Raw genomic sequence first — 22,151 nt, forward strand, 5'->3', positions numbered from 1 at the left:
ATAGATAAAGTACAAAATGTTGCAAATTATGCTCCCGGTATAAGCTTCCAGCCACGGGTAATGATGAGTATTTCACACAGTATATTGTTGTTGGCTTAATCTGCTCAAAAACTGAATTGAAAAATGAAAATTGCAATTTTACTAATGGTTTTGAGACTATTTCTTGTCCGGGACCAGTAACCAGGAAGTGACTGGTCTTGGTGTTTAATACTGCTTCCCAATAGATACAGTATGTCTTTCTTCCAACTCTAACCTGAGCTCAAACGTGTCTCATACATCAAACTGTTTGTTTTAGATATGCTTCGAGTCAGTATTACCTTAACCCCCAACAGTTATATCTATGATGCCTAACCATAGTTTGTCCTGTGCCCCAACCCTTAATTGCAATGCTATGAGAAACCCTGTTTTAATGAGGAACAGACTTCAAAACTAGACTGGCAAAGACAAAGTTTGATGCATCCTCTTGTTTTAACACTTTTTGGTATGATAAAACGGATGACATGTCACATGTAAATTATTGAGCCTTATGGTGCTGATAAGCAGATTTAGTTCCCTTTGCACAGAAAAAGGCTAGCTGTTTTCAGTCTAAGCTAAGCTAGCCATCTGCCGGCTTCAGTGAGATATTCAACATACAGATACAAGGGCAGTCAATCTTCACATTTATTTCTCTGCATAAAAGAAAGGAAATAGCATATTTCCCCAAAAAATAAAACCACTACAAAAGACTTTTAAGAGCTGTTGTGAGTTTGATGGGAATGCTAGGAGAGGAAACAGGGAAGATATTAAAAGATTGGAAGTTTATTGCTCTGACTGACCTTGGTGATTCCCTGTAGGAAAGCCTCTTTAGCCAGCTTGGCGGGGCCATCCAGGGACTTGCCATCGTCCTCTGGGCCCCAGCTGGCGCTATAAATGTGGATGTGCTGCGGGTTGAGGCTCAGAGAGTGGGCCTCCACCACGTCTGTCACCTCCCCATCCAACATGCGAACTCCTGTAAAATGGAAAGAAAAGGCAGATTAGGTTACCAGACGAGAGACGTAACAACACGTTTTTGTGGAAAGAGTGACAGAAAGACAAATGGTAAATAGATCCTTGTTGTATGAATTTTCGCTTCAGATGGGTGAGAAGGTGTCAAAACCTGAAGGAAAAAAGCTTGGCATGAGGTGACGGGAAGAAGAGAAAACTTGTCATGAAAAGTGACAGAAATCGGTCAGACCGACAAATTCCCACGTTATCATCCGCCTAAAAAAGTAAAGAGAGAAACAAAAGAGATCACAGGAAAAACAGAAGACTTCAATTTTTAATGAGTACGCATACAAAGCTTCACCCACAGATGCTGCTCTGATGGATACTACATTATTTTACCGTTGCATAATCAAAAACCCAGCTGGTTGTAAAACCAAGGAAGGCTAGTATCCTGACCGCAACCAAACATATAGAAAGTTTGGAGAAATCTGCACGTACACATGGATATAAATAAGCTGAGAGTTTACAGATCCTTTCACAGACTGGTGTGTCCACAGGGCAGCTCTGAATGTCACCTTTCATCATACCTGAACACAACTCTGTCTGGGCCTTTGAAGTGAGCAGCGTCAGATCACCCCTCTGAACATTAATGGCTGTTGAAAGGTGTGAAATGAGCCCCCCTCAAATGAGGTCCATCACTGGGAGAGGACCCCCTCGAACCTCAATACTGCGTCCACATTAAGATTTCAAAAATCCATTCTAGAGTACCTGGCTTGCCCTGAAGGCACAAACACATGCCAGAAGGGACGTAGCCAAAGCAATAATTACTCTGTTGGCGTGGGGATTCGATGTAACCCAAGTTACAATACTGAGTAGCCTGAATGCAAACAAACAAAAATAAAAGATGCTTAACTTGGCTAAATAGACAATGTTTGCACCGTTGATCATTATGCATGGGCTGTATTGAAGCCGTAATGATAATCAATATTGTAGCAATTTCTCATTAGCTTCCTGCGGCTTGACAATTTCGTATGAAAGACACAACTGTGCCAGTTTCCTGCGGCTTCAGCGCGTCAGAGGCAGCAGGTAGGAATGCAGGAGGGAAAACAGGGACAGTGTGTGAAAGAAAAATGCAGAGTAAGCCAAGTAGGGTCAATTACTGGTTTTAAACACTAATCATTACTTAGGATACACACATTTAGGATTCCCTATGAACCTGACTGCCTGTGCACACACACACAGCTGGTATTTTGGAGCAAATCACATCTGTTTATAAACAATGCAGTGACCCAGTGACGTGAACAGATTCACAGAGGAGTAATTGATGACAACAGGGCCAACTGTGTCGGGAGATGAATGGTAATGAAGACGAAGAACGAGAGTTATGACTAACATCTGTGAGAGAGGCTGCTCAGGGCTGCACTGGCTCCGCTGAGTCTTGTTGGCTGCCAACATGTCACTGACAGATTGTTTGGTGACAAAAGTTACTAAAAGCCTCCGTGGAATACTTCATCAAGTGCCAATATTTTCAGGAGCCAAAAAAAGCAACATTTCAGACTTAATTTGCAATCTCAGGTGCAATTTTTATCCAACCCTCTGAAGGAATGTCTTCTTTCTTAATTTCCTATCTGCACATGCTGACAGCTTTATGGCAGTTCAAACAAGAGCCTGTAATAACAGTCTTATTATAACCGGGGAGTGGATTTACCCAGTGGTATGAAAAGACATCCACTGGGTTGTGAAGTCAGTATTCTTGGCATCAACATAAAACTCAATTAAGGCATCACAATGGCCTGAACTGCAGACTAAAAACATCAAATGTGCTTTTTATCTAATTGGTGGAAGAAAGACTGGGGTTTACGGCCTAGTGCCAAATTAAGTTGGAATGAGATATTATAATTGCTGGTTTGTATAAGAAAACATTCAACCCGGCAAATACATTTATCGGAGATGTGTTCATGTTGCTAAGCATTCTTCTAGCATATATAAAAAAACATGTAATTTCCAAACCCTGCAGAAAATCAAAGCTATTTTTCACACCGACAACGAATCAGGACACAAGCCTATCTCTGCTGCACACTTTCCCTTGCTAACAGGTAGTCAATCAAATGCAAAAGATAGTCAATTATGTAGGAAAAATAATCTAAAGGTCTTAGTGTGTATGAAGGTCTTGGTGTTACTGGAGCCTAGATAATAAAATTCCCTTTAACCTTAATTAGTTTGGATGTGAATATTATTGAGCATATTAGTTCTCATTAAAATAATATGATCTTCAATCACACATTGTTCTCAATCAAAGCCCCAACGGTAAGCTTCACTCACCTCCAATTTTAGCATTATAGGCCACACCTACACCGCACACACCGTTGTTGGCTGCTGCTGCGACTTCTCCCGCACATCGAGTTCCATGTCTGGGAAGAGACAAAGTCAAAAAGGACAGTATTAAACAAAAAAACATGAAGAAGATTACAAATAAGCAATTTACACATCAAGCAAGAGCATCTCAATAACTCAACCGCATACTGACAGTGAAAAAGCAGCAATTGTTTGTAACCTCTTGAACTGAGCTAGGCTTTTAAACAATACTAAAGCTGAAGTGATGCTAAAAAAAAAAGCACAGTCAAAAAGAGAGTCATAAACCCAGTGGCCCTTTTGTCACTGCAGCAGACTCAGAGATGTAACAATAAGTGCTAGAGAGGCCAACATGTTTCTCTGAAAGAAAAGGCTATTCATTAAAGTGGATTTAGAATTCAAGACTTACTTCTAACTACACAGAAAGAGATGACCTTCATGACAGACATGACATGAAACTAGAAGTGTCGAGGACACACTAGATTTTTTTTTCCACACAGCACAATAAGCACCCATGGTTGGTTTTAAACTCCACTACTGAGATATATGTAGTGTGGAGTAGAGGAGAGTAAATCTCATAAAACAGAAAATATGCGGCACATTTTGATGGTTGAAATAGTATTAAATTAACTACATTTAAATAACAGATATAAGGTAAAATATAAGTAGTTGTTAGACCTTAGGGAGCTATTTTATGCCAGCTGAGTAACAAGTACTTATACAGCTAATGTAAAACTGCGAGCTTAGCATATGGGGCTAATGTCACTTGTCAAATATTAACTTATAACTACACAGAAAGCGATGACCTTCAAAACAAAGTACAAGTCACGAGGACACACAATATTTATTGTTTTCACACAGCAAAATAAGCAACAATGGTTGGTTTTAAAACTCCACTGCTTTGTAGTATTAAGTGTGGAGGAGTAGAGTTTATACAACAAAGGAATACTCATAGTGAAGTATATTGCTTCACGACTAAACTGATGTATATACTGTATGACCTATAATGAATGCTAAGTGCCGTGCTCTCGACTATTTTTTAACTGGAGGTGGACTGAAAGGGCTTCTTATACATTATGACTACCTATATTCACCGCCACAATGAACTGACGTAAGGACAAATAGCATAATACTCCATGCAGGATTGTGTGATTTAAGTAAATCGAAGTCTATTTGGATGTATCCTTTAATCATATATGCTTATCAAAATGTTTCAGTGTTCATGGTCAGATAAATGTAGAACATGTCAATGTATTCAAAAGAATCTATGCAGCATACAGAGTGATCATTACACTGAAGATTCATTAAACTGTATCATCAATTAAAACGTTATGATTAATAATGCATTGTTATAGGTGCAACGACACATTATGTAACACATACAATAATAACTTATGATACTGCATGGATTTTTATTGGAGTGTAGTCATAAATCATTAGAATTGCATTGTAATTCACTATTAACGTCATCATAATGCACCAGAGATCTGTGCTTCATAGAAAGTGCAAACAAATGTGTGTTTAGATGGCAACTGTTTTTGCCTTTTTGTATTAATTTCTACAAATCCCAACTGCATTTCAATGTTCAAAAACCTTGAAAACGAACTCACATGAAACTGTTCCATTCTTGTGTATGTCTTGTCTTGAATTTGCAGTAAATATTAACTTTGATTCTAGCTTGTTTTGTCATAAATATTAAATGCGATAGAAAAAAAGTTGTTAAAAACCTCATTTTATGTACTTAAAAACTGGGTTTTTCCAACCAATTCGCTCCTGGATGAATGATGTATGCTACATCACAGCAGATACCTGTGGGTATATATAGTAGTATATAATGAGTACTTCCACAATCCTCCTTTTTTTAAACACAGCCACTTCAGAGAGCTCCTCTTTTCAGCTCCTTTTCTCCTGTTGTATTAGCTAAAGAGTAACAGCATATAGGCATTTCCCATCAAGAAGCGAAACATGAGGAGACCTGTCTAAAACCAACTTTAGCTTGACCGTCACAGGCGATTCAAATGAGATATGAGATGTTATCGATGTACATGAATTATTCACTGAGTGCCTCATTAATACCTTCAACCAGTCTTGACTTTCAGAGAGCAGACAGGTTCCCCTGGAGTCTTGTCTAGATGTCAAACAAGCTTAACAACCCCCTCCAACCCAAAAAAGAATCATGCTTTATTTACACCAGATCCTTATAGAACACAGTAAAACGCCCAAACTGAAATCTTTGCAACTTTGAATAGTCTCAGGCTAAAAAAAGGAACCGTTAGTGGGATGGACTTAATTTGTTTCATTGACTTCAGGGGTTGACGCTGTGTGATCAGACTGCAAAATGGATGGCGCAGAAAGAGCATTTGGCATTTAACACAGGTCATTAAGATTGTCTGCTGATTACAGTGCAGATCTGATTAGGAGGTGTACACATTCACACCCGTCTCTGGGACGTGCTGGGTGAATGTTATCGGAACAAAGCTAATTACATCCAAAGTATTGTTTTGAACGAGCCAAAATGACTTTCTTTTTGATCTCCCAACCTCCCACTGATGATGAGGCAGAGGACAAAGTCATTTCACAGGGTCAGAGCAGGCTACGCCTCCAGCAGGGATCCTGATTAGACTCTGTGTAGCTCTGTGATATATTAACCACCTGCTAATTCTCACATTTTGTTCACTCTAAAACATTTCAGCAAAGATTCACTGCTGTTTTCTTCCTCTTTCTTCTCCTGACTTTATTTTTTACCAGCTAAGGCTTTACAAATGTCAAAGAACAAAACACTTGTCATCAAAAAAGATGATGTGGAATAAACAATGTTGCCTTCTAACAAATCATTTATTTAGCCGTCAAAGACTACAAGCAATGCAGTGATTTTTTAACAAGTAATCAACTGGCCTGACAGGGCACATTTTTCACTGACAGACATGCCCTTACAAGGACCTTGGCAAAACATATAGCAGAGTGTAATACATCGAAAATACAATTAAATTAATATCATTGCTATCAAGAGGTTAAACGACATTATTTTACTGCTAACTAGCTTTAATAAATGGCAGCAGTTGATGGAGACTTCACGGCTCCCTCAAGAACAATATATGTGCTCAGGGGATAAATTAGGGCTTATTACTTGAGGAGGCAATTTTTTTAGCAATGTTATGTAGCAGCAGGCGCTTTTGAGAAAAAGCCACTCTAAATAGCTGACCTCATAAGCACAACAAAGTCATTATGATTTACAAAAATCAGTCCTTTTGTCTGATTATAAAAGAAACACAAAGTGCATGGGAAAGCTTTAAGAGGGTCCACAGTCTCAGTTTTTCAGCTTCCAGTTGTGCCATTCTCCGTACAGCAGGACATCTGTGTCTGCGGGTGAAGTGGCCTTTAAAGTCCCTATTGTTTAATCAGAGCACTAAAGGGCCATTACATTTTAGCTCACTGCTGAATAAATGTTGAAATCTGACTGACTGGCTGTACTTACGCTACCAAACGTCTCTATCATGTTATTATATACTGTAACACTACAAAATTGAGTGAGAAAACACTGAGAAAGATGTTGCTACTAAAGGACAAACCAACTTACTACATTTTTATGTCTTGAAATTCCTATTTCGGTTCTGATGCCTTCAAATGATGAACACAACTTCAGGTTTGCACTAGTTGTTTGTTGTAAAGTTTAGCTTCTGTTCAAAGCCATTTATATGTCACACTTGCTTTTGCAGTGTTGTTAATGTTCTCGGGGTGGAACACTACTGAGCAAACACAGAGGCAGATTATTTCTAATGTGAGCACATTTTTATTCATTCAGTATTCAGGGAGCCTGAAACCATTCACAGTGGCCAAAAACACATTTATTCAGCACTGTGGCCAGCCAGATGGCTCGGCCAACAATACTACGCTAAGCTTACATTGTGAAGGCATTTGCAGTCGAATTGAACTGCCAGTAGCAGCTTCAAATGTCAACACTGAATTACTTTTGTTTTTTATAAGAAACAAACAAAATGCTTGGCCCACAACTTTGCAAAAAGATGCTCTGAGTTTATGTCAGGGAAATGTTGTTTTTTGTAATATCTGTATAAGAGATCTGTATAATATAGATGCTGTGATTCCACCAAACAATGTCAGCTCAACGTGGAACACAATGAAGCCCATTTTCTTTAGACTTCAAATTAAAGTCGATGAAGGTTTATCATTTGATATGACCTCTGCAACGCCTTCAGATAGAGCTACATGCAGGTACATCTATTATATCATCCACAGCATTGTAAACAAGACTGCTCTGCTCCAGACAACACATATCCTCACACCAAGGAGCAACAGATGTTAAGCCAGGCAGGGGATTGAGCCAGGATGGGCAGCGTGAACACCTAGCCAGAGGTCGTGTTTATGGAGCGTCTGTACACACCAAGATGCAGCTGTTTTCAGTGTGTATGTGTGCCAATGAGCGATTGGCCTGGATTGAATTCAGCCAAAGCATCCAGACAGATTCATATATCCGGGGAGGCTCAGGCGTTCCAGAGCAGAAAAAAGTGTTTGAGGCAAAGTCACAGTTCTATCTATCAAATGCCTCTGAAATGAAATGATTTCCAAGACGGTATACTGAAAGCCTCCATTCTATATCCATTTAAAATAGATTGGAAGAGGTGTCAGACTCAACGCCTGTAGGGGGCACGCATAAGTGTGAACAGCTCAAGTTTATTCAAGAGATGTGGGAACAAGACACTTTAAAAATAGTTCAGGCTCATCTCGGAGAATGACAATCACAATAAATAAATCATTAGAGTGCAAGTCGGAGGATGGCATGAAGCTAAATGCTTTGTTCAAAAGACAAGCTGTGGAGAAAAAGACCAGACAAAGCTTAAACAAAGCTTCGAATAAAGGGCGCTGAACTTGAGACGCTCTATTCACACAGCCAATGTGACCTCCACTATCTTATCAGAAGGAGCAAAGGGACAGGGTAAGGTAATGCTTTTATGTCTCCTCCTCAGGACAAGGCGCCGTTTTTGGTAAAGTCATTGCACTGCGGTTTACTCGAGACTCCCAACCCAATCTCTCAGGACATAATGCAACGTAACCACAGACCGTACAGAGTCAATATACTGTGAAGTGCAGTCTATTAAAGCACAATATTCAGTGTCCATCTTATGGAGGGTGCATCAACATTGCAAAAACTAGCATTTACCCCAAACCTGAAAAACTAAAAATGCAACAAATATTTACCCATGCCATAAAGTTCCATGAATTTGACAGTTATGAATTCATATTGTTTTTTTGGTATCACTTGGGATTGGATGGGAGAGTGCGCAGTTGGAAAAAGTTGAATATTACAATTCAAATATCTATGCATTACATGCATCCAAACCTGTATGTTTACTTGCAGCAAGAGGTTAACAGGACTTCTGCTTGCAGCATAGGTTTAGACTTCGAGTTAAGTGTCTGCTTTTAGTGAATGATTTCACCATGGCAGCATCAAACAAACCTTTTTGATGAGGCTCTTTTTAGCTTTAATTATCTTCCCGCCAGTAACTACACTTACATTCTTTTATTTACAGTGTGATAGAGATGGTGTGAAGGTTTGCCTTGTCTTATTACTGAGAATTAGACTATCTCCAAGCAGACACAGTACTCAGAGAATTTAAGGAACAACACAAGCAGACCATGCTGACAATCACAGTTGTTGTCGTCTCAAATAGTATCTCAAAAGGTGGAGCAGCCCTGAAGTGGTTCCATTTGAGGAGGTCTACTGTATGTCATTGGGGGCATAGCCTCTGGTATTGCTACATGAACAACACTTTAATGGAAAAATACAAATCCCCTTTAAAGTGGGAGTCTAGTGATTAAGTCCCTAGTGTGCCTCAATTCCAAACCCTGCATTTCCTATAATTTTACTTTAAGCCTCTTACTTTACTCCCCATGGCTGAAATGCAAATTTCTATCAAACTTCACATGTCCACTTTAAAAGGGATCTCAGGTTAAAAGGTTTCAAGTTTTAAAACTCTTTTTAAAATCCATACACAGCAATTTCAACAGGGTGAGTAGTGCACTTGTTTGTTGAATTAACACACTCGGATAAAATTGGTGGGGCACTCATTCAAGCAAAAATGAGTTCATCCAAAAGTTGGGTTCATCCAACAGTTGTGTAGGTGTTACCACCGGCAGATGAGTGAGAAAAGCCCATTATTCCTCCATGCTGGCAGGACACACTTTCTCAAATAGTATTTTTAACAGAAAGATATGTATTCAAGCATTGAGAATTTCTGTTTACAGATGGTATACGCATATGATCACACATACCCACTCATGTAGTGTTTGGGTTGTGTTGTATTGAGCATGAGTATTCAATCTGCTTTACCAAGTGTGACTGATGTCTAACCTGTGCTCGGCCAAACTGTGGGATCTGTCTCTTGACATTCCTCTGTTGGTTTATATCTGTTTTAAAGGGACTGAATAGGGTCCGTTCAATGCCAAAAGGATTAGGCTATTTGCTGCTCAGCTCAGCTAAGATGTAGCCTCAGGCAGGTCTGTTTCGAATGGTTACACTGCAGTGTGAGATCTCTTCATTGTTTGGTCAAAGACAAAGGTGCTGTCTACAGCTTTGTAGGGAAGATGATCAGATAAGATTTGAATATCTTGGGCAGAGAAACACTTTGGAAAAGTAATCAGTCCATCATCAAGCAAAGACAGACAAAGTATCTGTCATGACCACTCATGCCTATAGTCAATTAGAGTCCCCAATCTATCTGACTTTCATATCATTATGTGTGAGAATACTCATGTAGAAATAGAGCAAAGAAAATATTAACCCTAGAAAATGAGGGGCCAGCAATCCAAATGTAGTTTTTACTGCAAGGCAACAGCTGTTGGACCTTCTGAAAACAATTCATTACTCAGCCATAGTGAGCACTAGGGACTAGAGACATTCTATTTAAATGTATAATTGGTAATTTTCTGCCACTAAGGGGCTCTCTATCACTTCAAAAACAAATAATTGCATAGCAGATCAAGGGAGTTTCTATTACAGTTGGCTTTTTTCCGATTTAAAAATAAAGTCAGAGTTCAGCATTTCAAAAATGTTACCTCAAGCCGAATCATCCCAAGAGGTCTCCTCTCACAAACACACTGACCTGGTGAGTAAAGGTGTTAGACAGACTGAATAAAGCAGCTTTATTTTAAAATAAGTGTTTCCCCTGTGGACACAGGTTGGAGCGGATATGAGCTAAAGGCTAATGTATGCTTAAATCTTACTCGAATAACTTACAATTAAATCAGAATTATCTGCAGGGGCGTCCTGCCCTACAAAACAGCCGGTGAGCAAATAAATGAGAAATTCCTCTAGTTTTGAAAATTCACACATACAGTTTTAGGTAGCTATTGTGAATTGAATGACCATTGCCCATTGATGAATTATCTAAAAAAGAACAGAAATAAACACAAGGAGAGGCAAAGAAATGTGTGTGGGTAACTGGAATACAAATTAGATAAAGTCTGTCAAGCAATAAAGCATTATAAAACCAGAAGGCACTCCGGAAGCTTAGACCTCCGACAAGGCCATTTCCATAAGTGAAAAATCATATGTGTATTCGTCCATCATCCGTTCCATGATTTGGATCTGCTCCAAAGATAAAGGGTTCTTCTTTGAGAAGTCTACATCCTTCTACCAAGTTACATTCAAATTGGGCCAGCAGTTTTTACTCGGCCCTGCTTAAAAACAAAGCTAAAACAAACCTAACATCCTCAGTGGAGATAATTACTGCAAGGGGCCAGAAAGCAATACAATTAACCTCAGGAAAAACTGAGCAGGGTTATAATAACAGACTCCAGGTGATCTGACTATAACCTCAAAACTTTATACATTTTTTTAGAATACAACAGCTTTTAATCACACATTTTCTTGGGTGAAACAAACAATGGCAGAAAGCAGACAGAAAGCCTGAGGAATCTGGTTAAAGAGTGACATCCCTGCCAACATCACCTCCAAAAAAAGTCTGCCTAGCTGTCTGGAAGGTAAACAAGCTGTCCCCGACAGAATAAACGAGATGAGGGGGGAGCAGAGTTACATTATTCAGGCTTCACAAAGGATGGCAGCTTTGCAAACAATAATTGATAATCTCAGTGTAAACAGTGAAGGGCATTTATCTGCAGCGTGAGATGGCCTTTTTTTTCTTAATGATTTCTCTTGTATTTTTATTGTTCCTTCTCCACTCACAGCAAACCGTCAACACATGTTTGTCGAACTGTCAAGGCTGAGGAGGAAAAAAGTCGCATTAAAAGGATTTTCTTTTTTACCAAGTTTCTTCACTTTATCAAATTTTAATTGCTTTTATTCTGCGTAGTGCACTTCTCCGTGCAACAGTGGATTAAGAAACAGCTGAAGGGTGTTATATGACGAACTCACGTTTATCTGTTCTGTCTTCTGCGCCTGACTTCACCTAGGACAAATTATATCTTTTATGTCGAAAAACATACTTGATATAAGCGTATAAATCCGGATGCATGAGGAATGTCAATTCCACAAAATGTTGTGTTCTAAAATGTGTCAGCATTGAAGTCAGAGCAGCGCATTGTGAACTGCTGTGTCAAAACACTGTAACAGAGGCGCGAAAGCAGCCGGCGCAGGAGGAAGATGTCTTCTCTGATTTGTGTTCTCCTTCAGTCTGATTTGTCCTATAATGCACCCTCGACGACTCAGGTTTATTACCTCCATACAGATATAGATATGCATGCAGTCTGTGTGCAGCGGGGCCCAGGACAGGCATTATCATTTGCATTCACGTACTCAAACAGTTAATGTCTCAGGACTAAGAAACCACTTGTCCGCCAGCCTTTTGGCCAAGGACACAGTGCACAAACATCACTTTACCCTCTTGCCATTAACTGGTGTCGCAGCCAGTATTTTAATTGGATTAAGACGTATTTCCTGCCAGCCAAGTACAGAAAATATAGCACAGTGGCATATTTAAAATGTTGTGTTTACAGTGTCCCATATAAACATTTAACCTCTGTGGCTGTCACATTTTTATTTAAGTAACTGAGTAAGAAATCACTGAAAAGGGATAAAGTACAGTTTGAAAGCAAATATAGTTTTGGGAATGATTTTTTCCTAAAATACGTCAGAATATCATTTTCTTGCTTAAACATTTATATATATATATATATATATATATATATATATATATATATTAGTAATCTTTTTCACTCACCTCTCAAATGGAAAATGTTTCAAAAATATTTAATTTGATTAAACATAAAAAGTACCCTACTAAAAATCTGCAGTAATCTAGATTGCAGGCCATCCAACAGTCCCTGAGTGATGTTGTATGAAATATAGAATTGTTTAAAATGTAATATTTCAAAAATAAAAATTGTGTTTCTTCCTTAGCATAGGTGCAGGTGCATTTACAATTTGTCCTATCCATTGTATGTTTGCTGAAGAAGCACTTTCATGGTCAGAGAAACAAATAGCCATTCACCACCAAGGCCAGAGCAATTTGACAGGACGAGAGAGACGGCCCAACACTTCGCCTGGTCTTTCTCCACGCCATCAGATGAGCCTGTGCACCTCTTACTTCATGTTCTCAGCCTTGACTTTGATTCACTGAAATTCACTTTGGTTTGGACTGAAAGCACACAAGGCTGTGCAACATGCCAATCATTTCTCAATAAAGGCTGCCACTACCAATCTTAGGGTGCAGGCAAGTGGATCTCAATTAATGAACCCCTGTGAAAAGTTCCCTACAGATGCTAACAGCTCTCCACAGGCAAGTTAGAGGGATGGAGACAGTTTACAACCTGGAAGGACAAATTTAATCACCACAGCAAAGACCTCACCCCTCAAAGATCTCCACAGAGGTGTGCAGTTTTTATGCTGAATGAATAAGATCTGATATATGGGATCAGTAAGCAGTTAGAGGCTTAGCAGGGCAAGATTGTGATCTTTATCGTCTTTCATTTAATGATCTGTTTTACCCAGTCAGGAGCCCAGAGATATCAGGACAGTGAATATTATTGAGTGTACCTTGACTAAAGAACTCAAAACTTTAAAGATTTGAATTGATTATTAAAGATCTGGAAATGATATAAGTGTTCAGGGATCGTTTACTGTTTGGATCAGTGACGAGATTCTAATGTATTTATTTAATTAAAAAAAATGGATACAGGATGAATACTATCTGAAGCAATTATAAAATAAATCATGATTATCCCTACAGATTTGGAGATGATTCAATGTAATCATTTCATGTTTATGAAGCTTAGTGAAATAATGCTGTGATCTTGAAAAGGATCAAATTGGTGGGAATTAAACCTCACACATAATAGATATGGAAAAAAATAACATTCTATTATGATGATAAAGCCGGATAATGATTAAGGTTGAGGTTTGTAGAAAATTATAGCATTCTGGTTTAATGACAGGCTGCGGACAGGAGGTAGAATCATTCCTGTTTCTCTCTGCTATTAGACCGACCCTCTATCCCATATCACACTGACATAATGGAGGAGGAATGGAGGAAACCTAGGGAAAAAAAATGACAAACATTGACATGATACAGCACAAACGGATTACCTGCTTGGCAAGACTTCAACCAGCCTTCAACATGGCCTGCACAGCCATCAACAAAATCTGCCAGATCTGCCAAGTCAACACTAAAGAGCCTCTCTAAGGATAAACTCAGAGATGAGAATTTAAAAATCAGCCTTGCATGTCATCACTACAAATGAACCGGCCTTACTGGCTGTGGAAAATACCCTCCTCCGAATCCTTTGCTTTTTGTTGTCCTATGAATATATTCATATAATCTCATTGTGAGGGGGTTGTGTGCATTACTCACTGTCGCACCGTAATACTTGCTGGTGATTTACATAACTCATTGGATATAATTTGCCCACAGGTCACTCTACAGTGCATCTCCACGCTGTAGACACACCCTTGCTTTTCATTTCTATGCCCTTAAATGTATCCACTCTGAGATAATCGCTATGACAGTACAACAACATGGGTAGTGCAGAGTGTGCGAGTCCAAATCTGTGCGCCCTGTGTTCTTGTATTGTTTGTGTGATCGTGTGTATGTATGTGTGTGTGTGTGTGTGTGTGTGTGTGTGTGTGTGTGTGTGTGTGTGTGTCTTTCTGAAGTAATAGTATGGTGCAGGAGTAGAAGTGAACCAGAGGCAGGGAGTAATCCCCTCCAGTAGTGCTTTGTTCCATCAGCAGGACAGAGTGGGATCTACTTTGCACTGACAGTGAGGGCTTGGGGTCGCTCTGCATGGCTGCTCTAGCTGCTGGCAAGGACAAGAAACAAGGCCTCTGCTAAAAAAAACTGCTGATGCCAGCCTCTTTCAAGATGAATATATACTGTAGATCATGTTTCAGATAAGGACAAACAAAAACAAAGAGATATAGATGGGTGCCAAATTTCGAATCAGAACCTCTGCGCAGAATCTATCCTCATACAAAAGTTTCTACAATCTCATGAAAACTTGCTAAGCTGATTTCTCTTCTCCCTCTGACCAACTGTGGATGGATGCTGCGCTTTGAAACCCAAAATAAAGAAGAAAAACAAACAACTACAAAAAGACTTGGTGGCAGTCATCCCAGAAAAAGGGAGAGATTTGAGACAAATCCTGCTGTGCTATTTCAGAGGCGGGATGAAGCTTCTCATGTGCTCCAGGGGGATTGAGCTAAGGCAGAAGATTGTGGTGTTGGGGAAACATGGGAGAAGGGAGGAGGATTCGTCTTTGCTGGAGCTTTAGTGTTCCATCAATAAATTGGGGCGAACGTGTTTTAATGCGACCAAAGACCGGAGGGGAACGGCATGAATCACTGAGGGCAAGTAAACAAGGATTGTATTAGCAACAAATAAGTGGCTGTGGGGCTGGATGTTGAAATACAGCTACAGCAGCTTGGCGTGTGTAGTGAAGCAAGGAAGGAGAAAAAAGGGAACAACCTTTCAAGACTTGACTGCACCAGTGCCTTCAAAACTTTATATAATTGGTTTCTAAATGTTAATGCTTTGGCCAAAAGCACTGAACCCAAAGCTTTATAGACTTGTTGCCTTCTCAACACTGTCATTCTCTGTCAACTCACACTTGGTCAGGGGTTATTAAGTAAGAAAAAAATAAATAAAATCCCATTCCATTTTATTTCTCAGTTTATTGGTTTGCTTGCCACTCTCACAGTGCTATTAAAAATGTCTGCTCCTGTTTGCCAATTTCTGTAAAGATTGAAAGTTCATTTTGAGGCAATTAAGATATATTCCTAGTTGTGATGTTGCCAGATTGCTGCCTTTGCCAAATTACCTGTTCTCATTTCGCTGCGTGTATCTTGGTTGGGGGTCAGCATCTCCATCATTAACATCGTAGCTGGCCTCAGGGTCCTGAGGGAAACGAGAAAATGGTTAGGAAATCAATCATGTCCTTTTTAACTTCATGCAATGTAATTTGTTCCATTTTTTACAGAAATGTTCTGTAAATGTGGAGGCTTCGTCTTACCGCTTTGTATTATTGACTTACATAATTGCTGATGAGGTCTGGGTGGTCTTTTTCAATTCCATCGTCCAGGATCGTCACCACTACACCTTTTCCTGTGTAGCCTTGGGCCCAGGCTATTTTGGTATTCAGGTCTTGATGTGAAGGGGTGGTCTGGAAGAGACACAAGGCTTTTGTTCAGCTGTCAATCTGCTGTGACGGACACTTCCAAGATAACCCGGCATTAAAGGACTAGTGTATAATGTGTGTGTAAGAGAATCAATCTCCAGAGTCGATTTACTCGCTGCACAATGTTATGATAAAAACAGAAATGCTCAATAAAAAAACTCACAAAGACATAAAAGGGAAAAAAGATCAGAGGTGGTTCATGGACATTTATAATCCAATTTTAATGCATCACCCCGACATGTCTGCCACCTCGGGCTGAGCTGCACTGTGTGAGCAACACGCTGTAGTTACGCTGTCAGAAAGAAAACAGACAACCTGTTGCAGGTCAGAAATCTCGGTGAGAGCATTTCCTGCTGAAGAAATAGCCGACTAGGGGGAGGGGAGCGAGACAAATAGGGGGATACAGAGTGGTAAAGCTTGATTTGGATGAGATATTTCGCACAGTAAGAAGTATAAAGAGCAGTGAGCGCTGGAGGTGAAAGAGATGGTTAAAGATAAACACAGGTAGAAATGGAAAAGACATCACAGACAACCTTCTTTGCCGCTTTTCTGTTTCCTGCTGATTTTTCTCCACAGGGCAGGACTCCTGCATGTGCACTTCTGCGAGGATGCCTGGCTGCTTAGGTAAGTAGCTTAAATCCTTGGAAGTGGGCTTTGAACTGGCACACACACCCTTCAATACAGATCTTAAATAAATGTTTGCTAGAAACTGATGAAGCCCATGTACCAGAATGAACCAATATAAAAGCCTCTGCTAATATTGGTTCGTTCAAGACAACATTTCAGCACTGGCGGCTTATAGATTAGGCGAAAGCATCTTTGTTTGGTTTTAAAATCAAAGCTGCGTAGAATATTTTATTAAGGGGAAGAAAGGGTTTCCGCCCTTAGACGATTAGAGGTATGACGCTGAATGGCTGAGGTGGTTTCACAACTTCTATTCGCCCCAGAGATTTATGTCTGGGATAATCAATGTTGTCATTAATCCGTTGAAGAGACGGAGGTTTTGTGCATGCAGAATAGAAAAAAGGGCAGATTAGGGCAAACTGAAGCATCTCCAAGGAAAAGCTGTGAATTCTGAAACAGACACATTGCCAAAACCATTTGCTATCAATGTTTCACAGGTGATACAGTTTCGTTGTGGGTTTGTGCTGACATTTAATTTTCTGTTCAACCCAGCACCTTGGCATGCATTTTATTATATCCGTGACTGTGCAAACCTACTGTTTGAGGTGAAGCAGCTACAACTAAATGCTGCGGGGTTTATCCAAAAGACAGAAATTCAATTTATGCTCATCAGAGTGACCAGGAGGGAATTAATAACTTCTGCTGCTGCGATAATGAATACATTTTAATTTAGGTGTTCTCACAAGCTTCTGCAGAGTGGAATCTATTAAGTGGTGTTCAGACAGGACTGAATAAGAAGACATTCAAGGTTTGATTAGAAATAATTGCAGAGCAGAAACGTTAAAGGACAACACTTTTCAACGACGCAACTCTGAATGCAGAGAAGCACCATCTCCCTCGCTTCAAAACTTAAAAGGCACTCTTTGAATGAAATAAAGAAAACATGAAAAACCAAAAGATATTCTACTGACTGTGTATATGTAATGTATTGCAGCTCTTAAATTATACAGCAAAAAACAACATGTTTGAAAACATACTGAAGGTTTTATATTTTGCTTTAGCAACGGAGTAATTAGGTGTAGGCTATAAAGATAAGAGACCATCACACACCAGGTACCACTGCTTGGGAAAGTCGGGGTCTGTCGGGTCTTCATAGATATCCCTCTTCTTCCTTTTTTTCACCACTTGCTGTTCCGCCCAAAGGACCTGGGGTGTCCAGACACACACACAAACACACACGCAGAGAAAGTTCATAGTTAACATAATTATCTTCACATGCTTTTGTGTCATTACTAATGTTCTCATTTCAGAAAGTGTTGCAATGTCCAATGGACGGTGAAAAAACATGGCCCCAGCTGTGTTCCAATAGCAATAACTAGACTAGAGGCAGAGATGTGAAGCAAATCTAATTTATTTCCTTCCCTGATGCTGAGGGGAAGTGGCTGCCGTACAGTGTGCCAGAGAAGGGGCCTTTGAAGTCCTGGAGGCTGATGGGCTTTGCACACGGCTGGTATGGGTGGGTGTCAGTAAATGTCAAACAACAAAAAGTATATGTCATTTTATAGCTTGTTTTCAAAAGTAGCAAGAAACGGTTCCAAACATCCTTGCCAATACACAAGGGTGAAATATTTAATGTCTGTCCAACTGCCAGTTCATTTCCTGATCCACTCAGCATTTTTCTGTCTTCTTTTGTGCTTGTATGTATATATATTTTGACAGGTGTTTGACTTTGTGTGCATTATTGTCAGTTGTTAGAATGATTACAGACGCCAATACACAATTTTAGTTTTGTGTTTATAGCTTCCTGTTTTACTTTGAAATGTATTTTCTTCTTGTTTCTTGTCCTGTCTTCCTTCCTGTGTTTTCCCTTCTGTGCCTGATTGTCTTATTGTGTTCACCTACTGCCCCTGTGTTTCACCCTCCCCTCCTCAGTCTTGTGTGCATTTAGTCTTGTCTTCCCTAGTGTTCTCTGTCGCTTCATCGTTGTCTCCATGTTTGTTCCGGGCTGGTTTCCCCGTGATACTTCCTCGTGCTCCCCAGTTTGTGGATGTTTTTTTTTTGTTATCAGCTTTTTTGTAACTTAATGCTCTTTTGGTTAACACTACTTCAAAACTTATTTTGTACTGCTCTTGGGTCCGCCTAACTCTGATTTTTTTCAGACAGCAAAAGAAAACATCATATTCGTTACATTTTATATCTAAGCTGTAGGATAAAATCAGATAAAGACTGGAAGTTTGTAAACTTAATATGTAACACTTCTTTAAAAAACGGTGTACAAAAATACTCCCAATTCCATCAACAAACTATCTTGCTAAAATAAATTGAATATTGCAGTGAACCAAACAATGAGAAGTAAACCTATCTCCTTGTTTACCATGAAATAAGTCTATGTAGGTGGAAAGACCTGCAGTGCTACTCTAGCAAACATTACACTTTTTTCCAATTAAATAAAAGGCTTTCAGCTATGAGTTGTACATTCAGGAGCAACACATTCAAACCATATTTATAATCTAAATTGGACTGCTATTTCTGCAGCAGAGGGAATTTAAATAGACACCATAGAAGAGACACTTATCTTTGGAAGCAGTTTTAGCAAAAGCTGTTTTGCATTATTATTGTCAGAGATAAATGCATCCCATGCTGAGTTTTTGCTGAAGGTGACAAAGCCTAAACTCATTCTACTCCTGTGTCAAAAGCACTCAAGTGAAGCGTGTCTAAACTGTTGAATCTCCTGTACAATACATGGTGGATACTGAAAGTCGAACTTGTTACTCAAGCATTGGAAGTTCTTTCAGACCGTTTCCTCTCTTTGCTTGTTGCCGTCAGAGTTGATTTGAGTAGTGATTCTTCTGCACTTGTTTGATTTCATGCTCTTACAGCAGAAAGCACGTGGTGTGAATGAGAACCGGTTTGGTGCAGCTACTGAGGGTGGTGCGGCTCCTAACGTAGTTGAAAACTTTGCCTCAGAGAATTAAGCCATTAACCTTACTCAAGTGACCCTGGACTAATGAACAATGATCTGATTACATCAAATTCATAACTGCACACAATATGGTTATTGGAGAAACCTGCAACCGATAGATGAATGAAATGATGGTCTGGATACCGTGGGAAATATAGCTTCTCATTTATACAACCCATTCAAGCAAATGATGACACTTTTTACACATTCAACTCACATCCTACTACATTACTCTCATTCAGTGTAGTAGAAACCATGTAATGTAATCTTATTTTTAAGGTAGATGGTTGAATGCTTTGTGATTACATGTGTGAAAATCCACAGGTCTAATCGATGTCTTTCATAAGACCAATCAGGTGATGGAGAACTAATGAAAACACCACCCTGAGGTGTGAGACAAGGACAAAGAGTAGCCCAACAAACCACACAAAGATGCAATCATGGTCTCAACGTGGCTCAGTCTGCGATCCGCTTGAGAAAAAAACTATTTGTTCCATCTCTCGCACAGCGGCCTGATGGCTTTTCTGTCTGATGACTAAGGAGAAGTCGCACTGGACTGCTTGTAATGCAGAGAGATAGACGGAGAGACGGCCTGGGCTTTGATCTATACATCTTTTTCCACAGTTTATGGAGAAAGATAAACATTTAAAGGACAAGTCTGATGTATTTCAATCTTCTTTTGTTATTATTAATAAATCCTGTGGAAAGACAGAAAAACAAGGATAAATTCACCCTGCAGACAGTGTGTCCTAAGTCTGATGTAGCTTTTTCCTTCCTGTGTCTCCAAATATTGAAAATATAAAATCTGTTTTTATATTATAACAGGATCATTTTAATTCTCCAGCCAACATGCCAACAAACACTATATATAATTATTTCTTTCTGTCTGTGACTCATACTGAGACATCAACATCCTAAGTAGGAACCAGTGGGTTTGACAATGACAGCCACAGACCAGTTGGGAAGGGGTCTCTTCATGGCTTTTGTTGAGAAAATAAAGAAAATGGAATACCACTTGCCTGATTTTTTTCAGAGTAAGGCTCAGTAAAAGGCACTCTTATAGCCAAAGAGGGATAGATATATGTAGGTTAAGGTCCCTCAGAAACACAGCTCTCTCTTAAACTGCATTTGACCAAACCAACAGCAGCCACCTTAATACAAATGGATTTTGTCCCCTCATGGAGAAAGTGTTGGGTGTGGAGGGAAAGGACAAACAACTCTTTGCACGCGTAAGAGTAAAAGCTTATGCAGCTGCCAATGTCATCTTGCCACTGTGTGATTATTCAAAGGGGATGGTGATAAGCGTCATGTTAGCAGCACGGAGCAGAGGAAAAGAGACAAAGGAGCTAATGTGAGAGACAGCAGCAGGATTACTGCGAGGAAACACTGTAACAAGCACAGAGCTTAGCATTGACTCATCTAAATCCAACCATTATGTATTCACTGCCTTTTAAATGTGTTTGCTTTGAACCAGGTGACGCAGAACCCTTGATTTCCTTCTTTGCTATGGATCGGATGTCCCACATACATATGAATACAAACGCACATAGATAAACACATGTAGACCAAAACCCACTCATTTATGCTGTTGTGATTTTTGGCAGTGGTCACGCTTCGCCTGAGGATTGGTCGGTTTCTGGTTGTGTGGGTTGGTAAGTAACCTAAGGACAAACTGTTGCTCCTTAGCCAGAAACCACACGCCCTAAATAGCTAGAGGTTTAAGTATGTTGTTCACTAGAACCACTGAAAGAGATAACCTGTGAGATGGAATCTCTTCGGTCAAAACCTGTCTTTATCTCCCTGGCTCTACTGTGAGGGCTCAAGGTTTAAATAAAGGATGTTTTCTCTCAAGTGGAATTGCCAAATGGGACAATGTAAAAGGCATTGTAGCCACACAGTTTAACTCACATTTCATCTTCCAGATTAATTATACTCTTTTTGAGCCTACTATTAAAGATGACATCCATTTGCGATTGACTGTTTCTTATAAGTCCTGCGGTTATGCCTACAGTTCATTTTTTAGCCCTCACCATATCGTACAGCTCTAAATTCCAGTATAGTATCTCATTGGAATGGTAAAAAAAAAAATGCTTATGTCTGTGACTGACCAGTAAATATAATCAGTTGGTGAATTTGGAGAAAATTCTTATAACCATTTGAATGCCATAGTACTCTTCTAGTTCTCAGGCAGACACCTTTGAACCCGTATGTTCTCAGAGCCTTGTTAACTTCACCTTAGCCTGATCCCCTACAAGACTGGCCTCACTGAATGTCACCATATCTCAATAATGATGTCTCTGGGCTTCAGCACTTTTCAGACCACATCAGTCTCCTTCAACAGCTTTACATGGGCTTTGGAAAAGAGTTCTCCTCAGGATCTTTTTAGATCTACCTTGCTACAGATGGCCTTAGATGTTATCACTGTGTAGCTTACCCTTATTATTACACAACAGGTACGGCTATGCAGTCTTTGGATACAGCTTTAGATTTTAAAATAGAAACATTTTCCCCTGCTGCCTCTAGATGCTTTTAATGTAAGTGGTCAGCAGCACTGAAATAAAGCTTTTCCTGTGCACATATACAGTACCTGTAGTTATTCTCTGCT

General features: G+C 39.6%; 1 protein-coding gene across 2 annotated transcripts in view; it reads right to left on the reverse strand.

The window, feature by feature from the left end:
- Positions 1-22,151, reverse strand: part of furinb (furin (paired basic amino acid cleaving enzyme) b) — a 71,147-nt gene that overhangs the window by 13,410 nt on the left and 35,586 nt on the right. For both annotated transcript variants that reach the window (XM_063876323.1, XM_063876315.1), the window contains exons 4-8: positions 17,695-17,790; positions 15,817-15,945; positions 15,604-15,680; positions 3,286-3,374; positions 816-988 (exon numbers count right to left, since the gene is read on the reverse strand). In XM_063876323.1, the coding sequence (XP_063732393.1) occupies positions 816-988; positions 3,286-3,374; positions 15,604-15,680; positions 15,817-15,945; positions 17,695-17,790 (564 nt within the window). The remainder of the gene's footprint in view (positions 1-815; positions 989-3,285; positions 3,375-15,603; positions 15,681-15,816; positions 15,946-17,694; positions 17,791-22,151) is intronic.

The sequence above is a fragment of the Eleginops maclovinus genome, chromosome 2, assembly GCF_036324505.1.
Source record: "Eleginops maclovinus isolate JMC-PN-2008 ecotype Puerto Natales chromosome 2, JC_Emac_rtc_rv5, whole genome shotgun sequence".
NCBI classification, from domain to species: domain Eukaryota; kingdom Metazoa; phylum Chordata; class Actinopteri; order Perciformes; family Eleginopidae; genus Eleginops; species Eleginops maclovinus.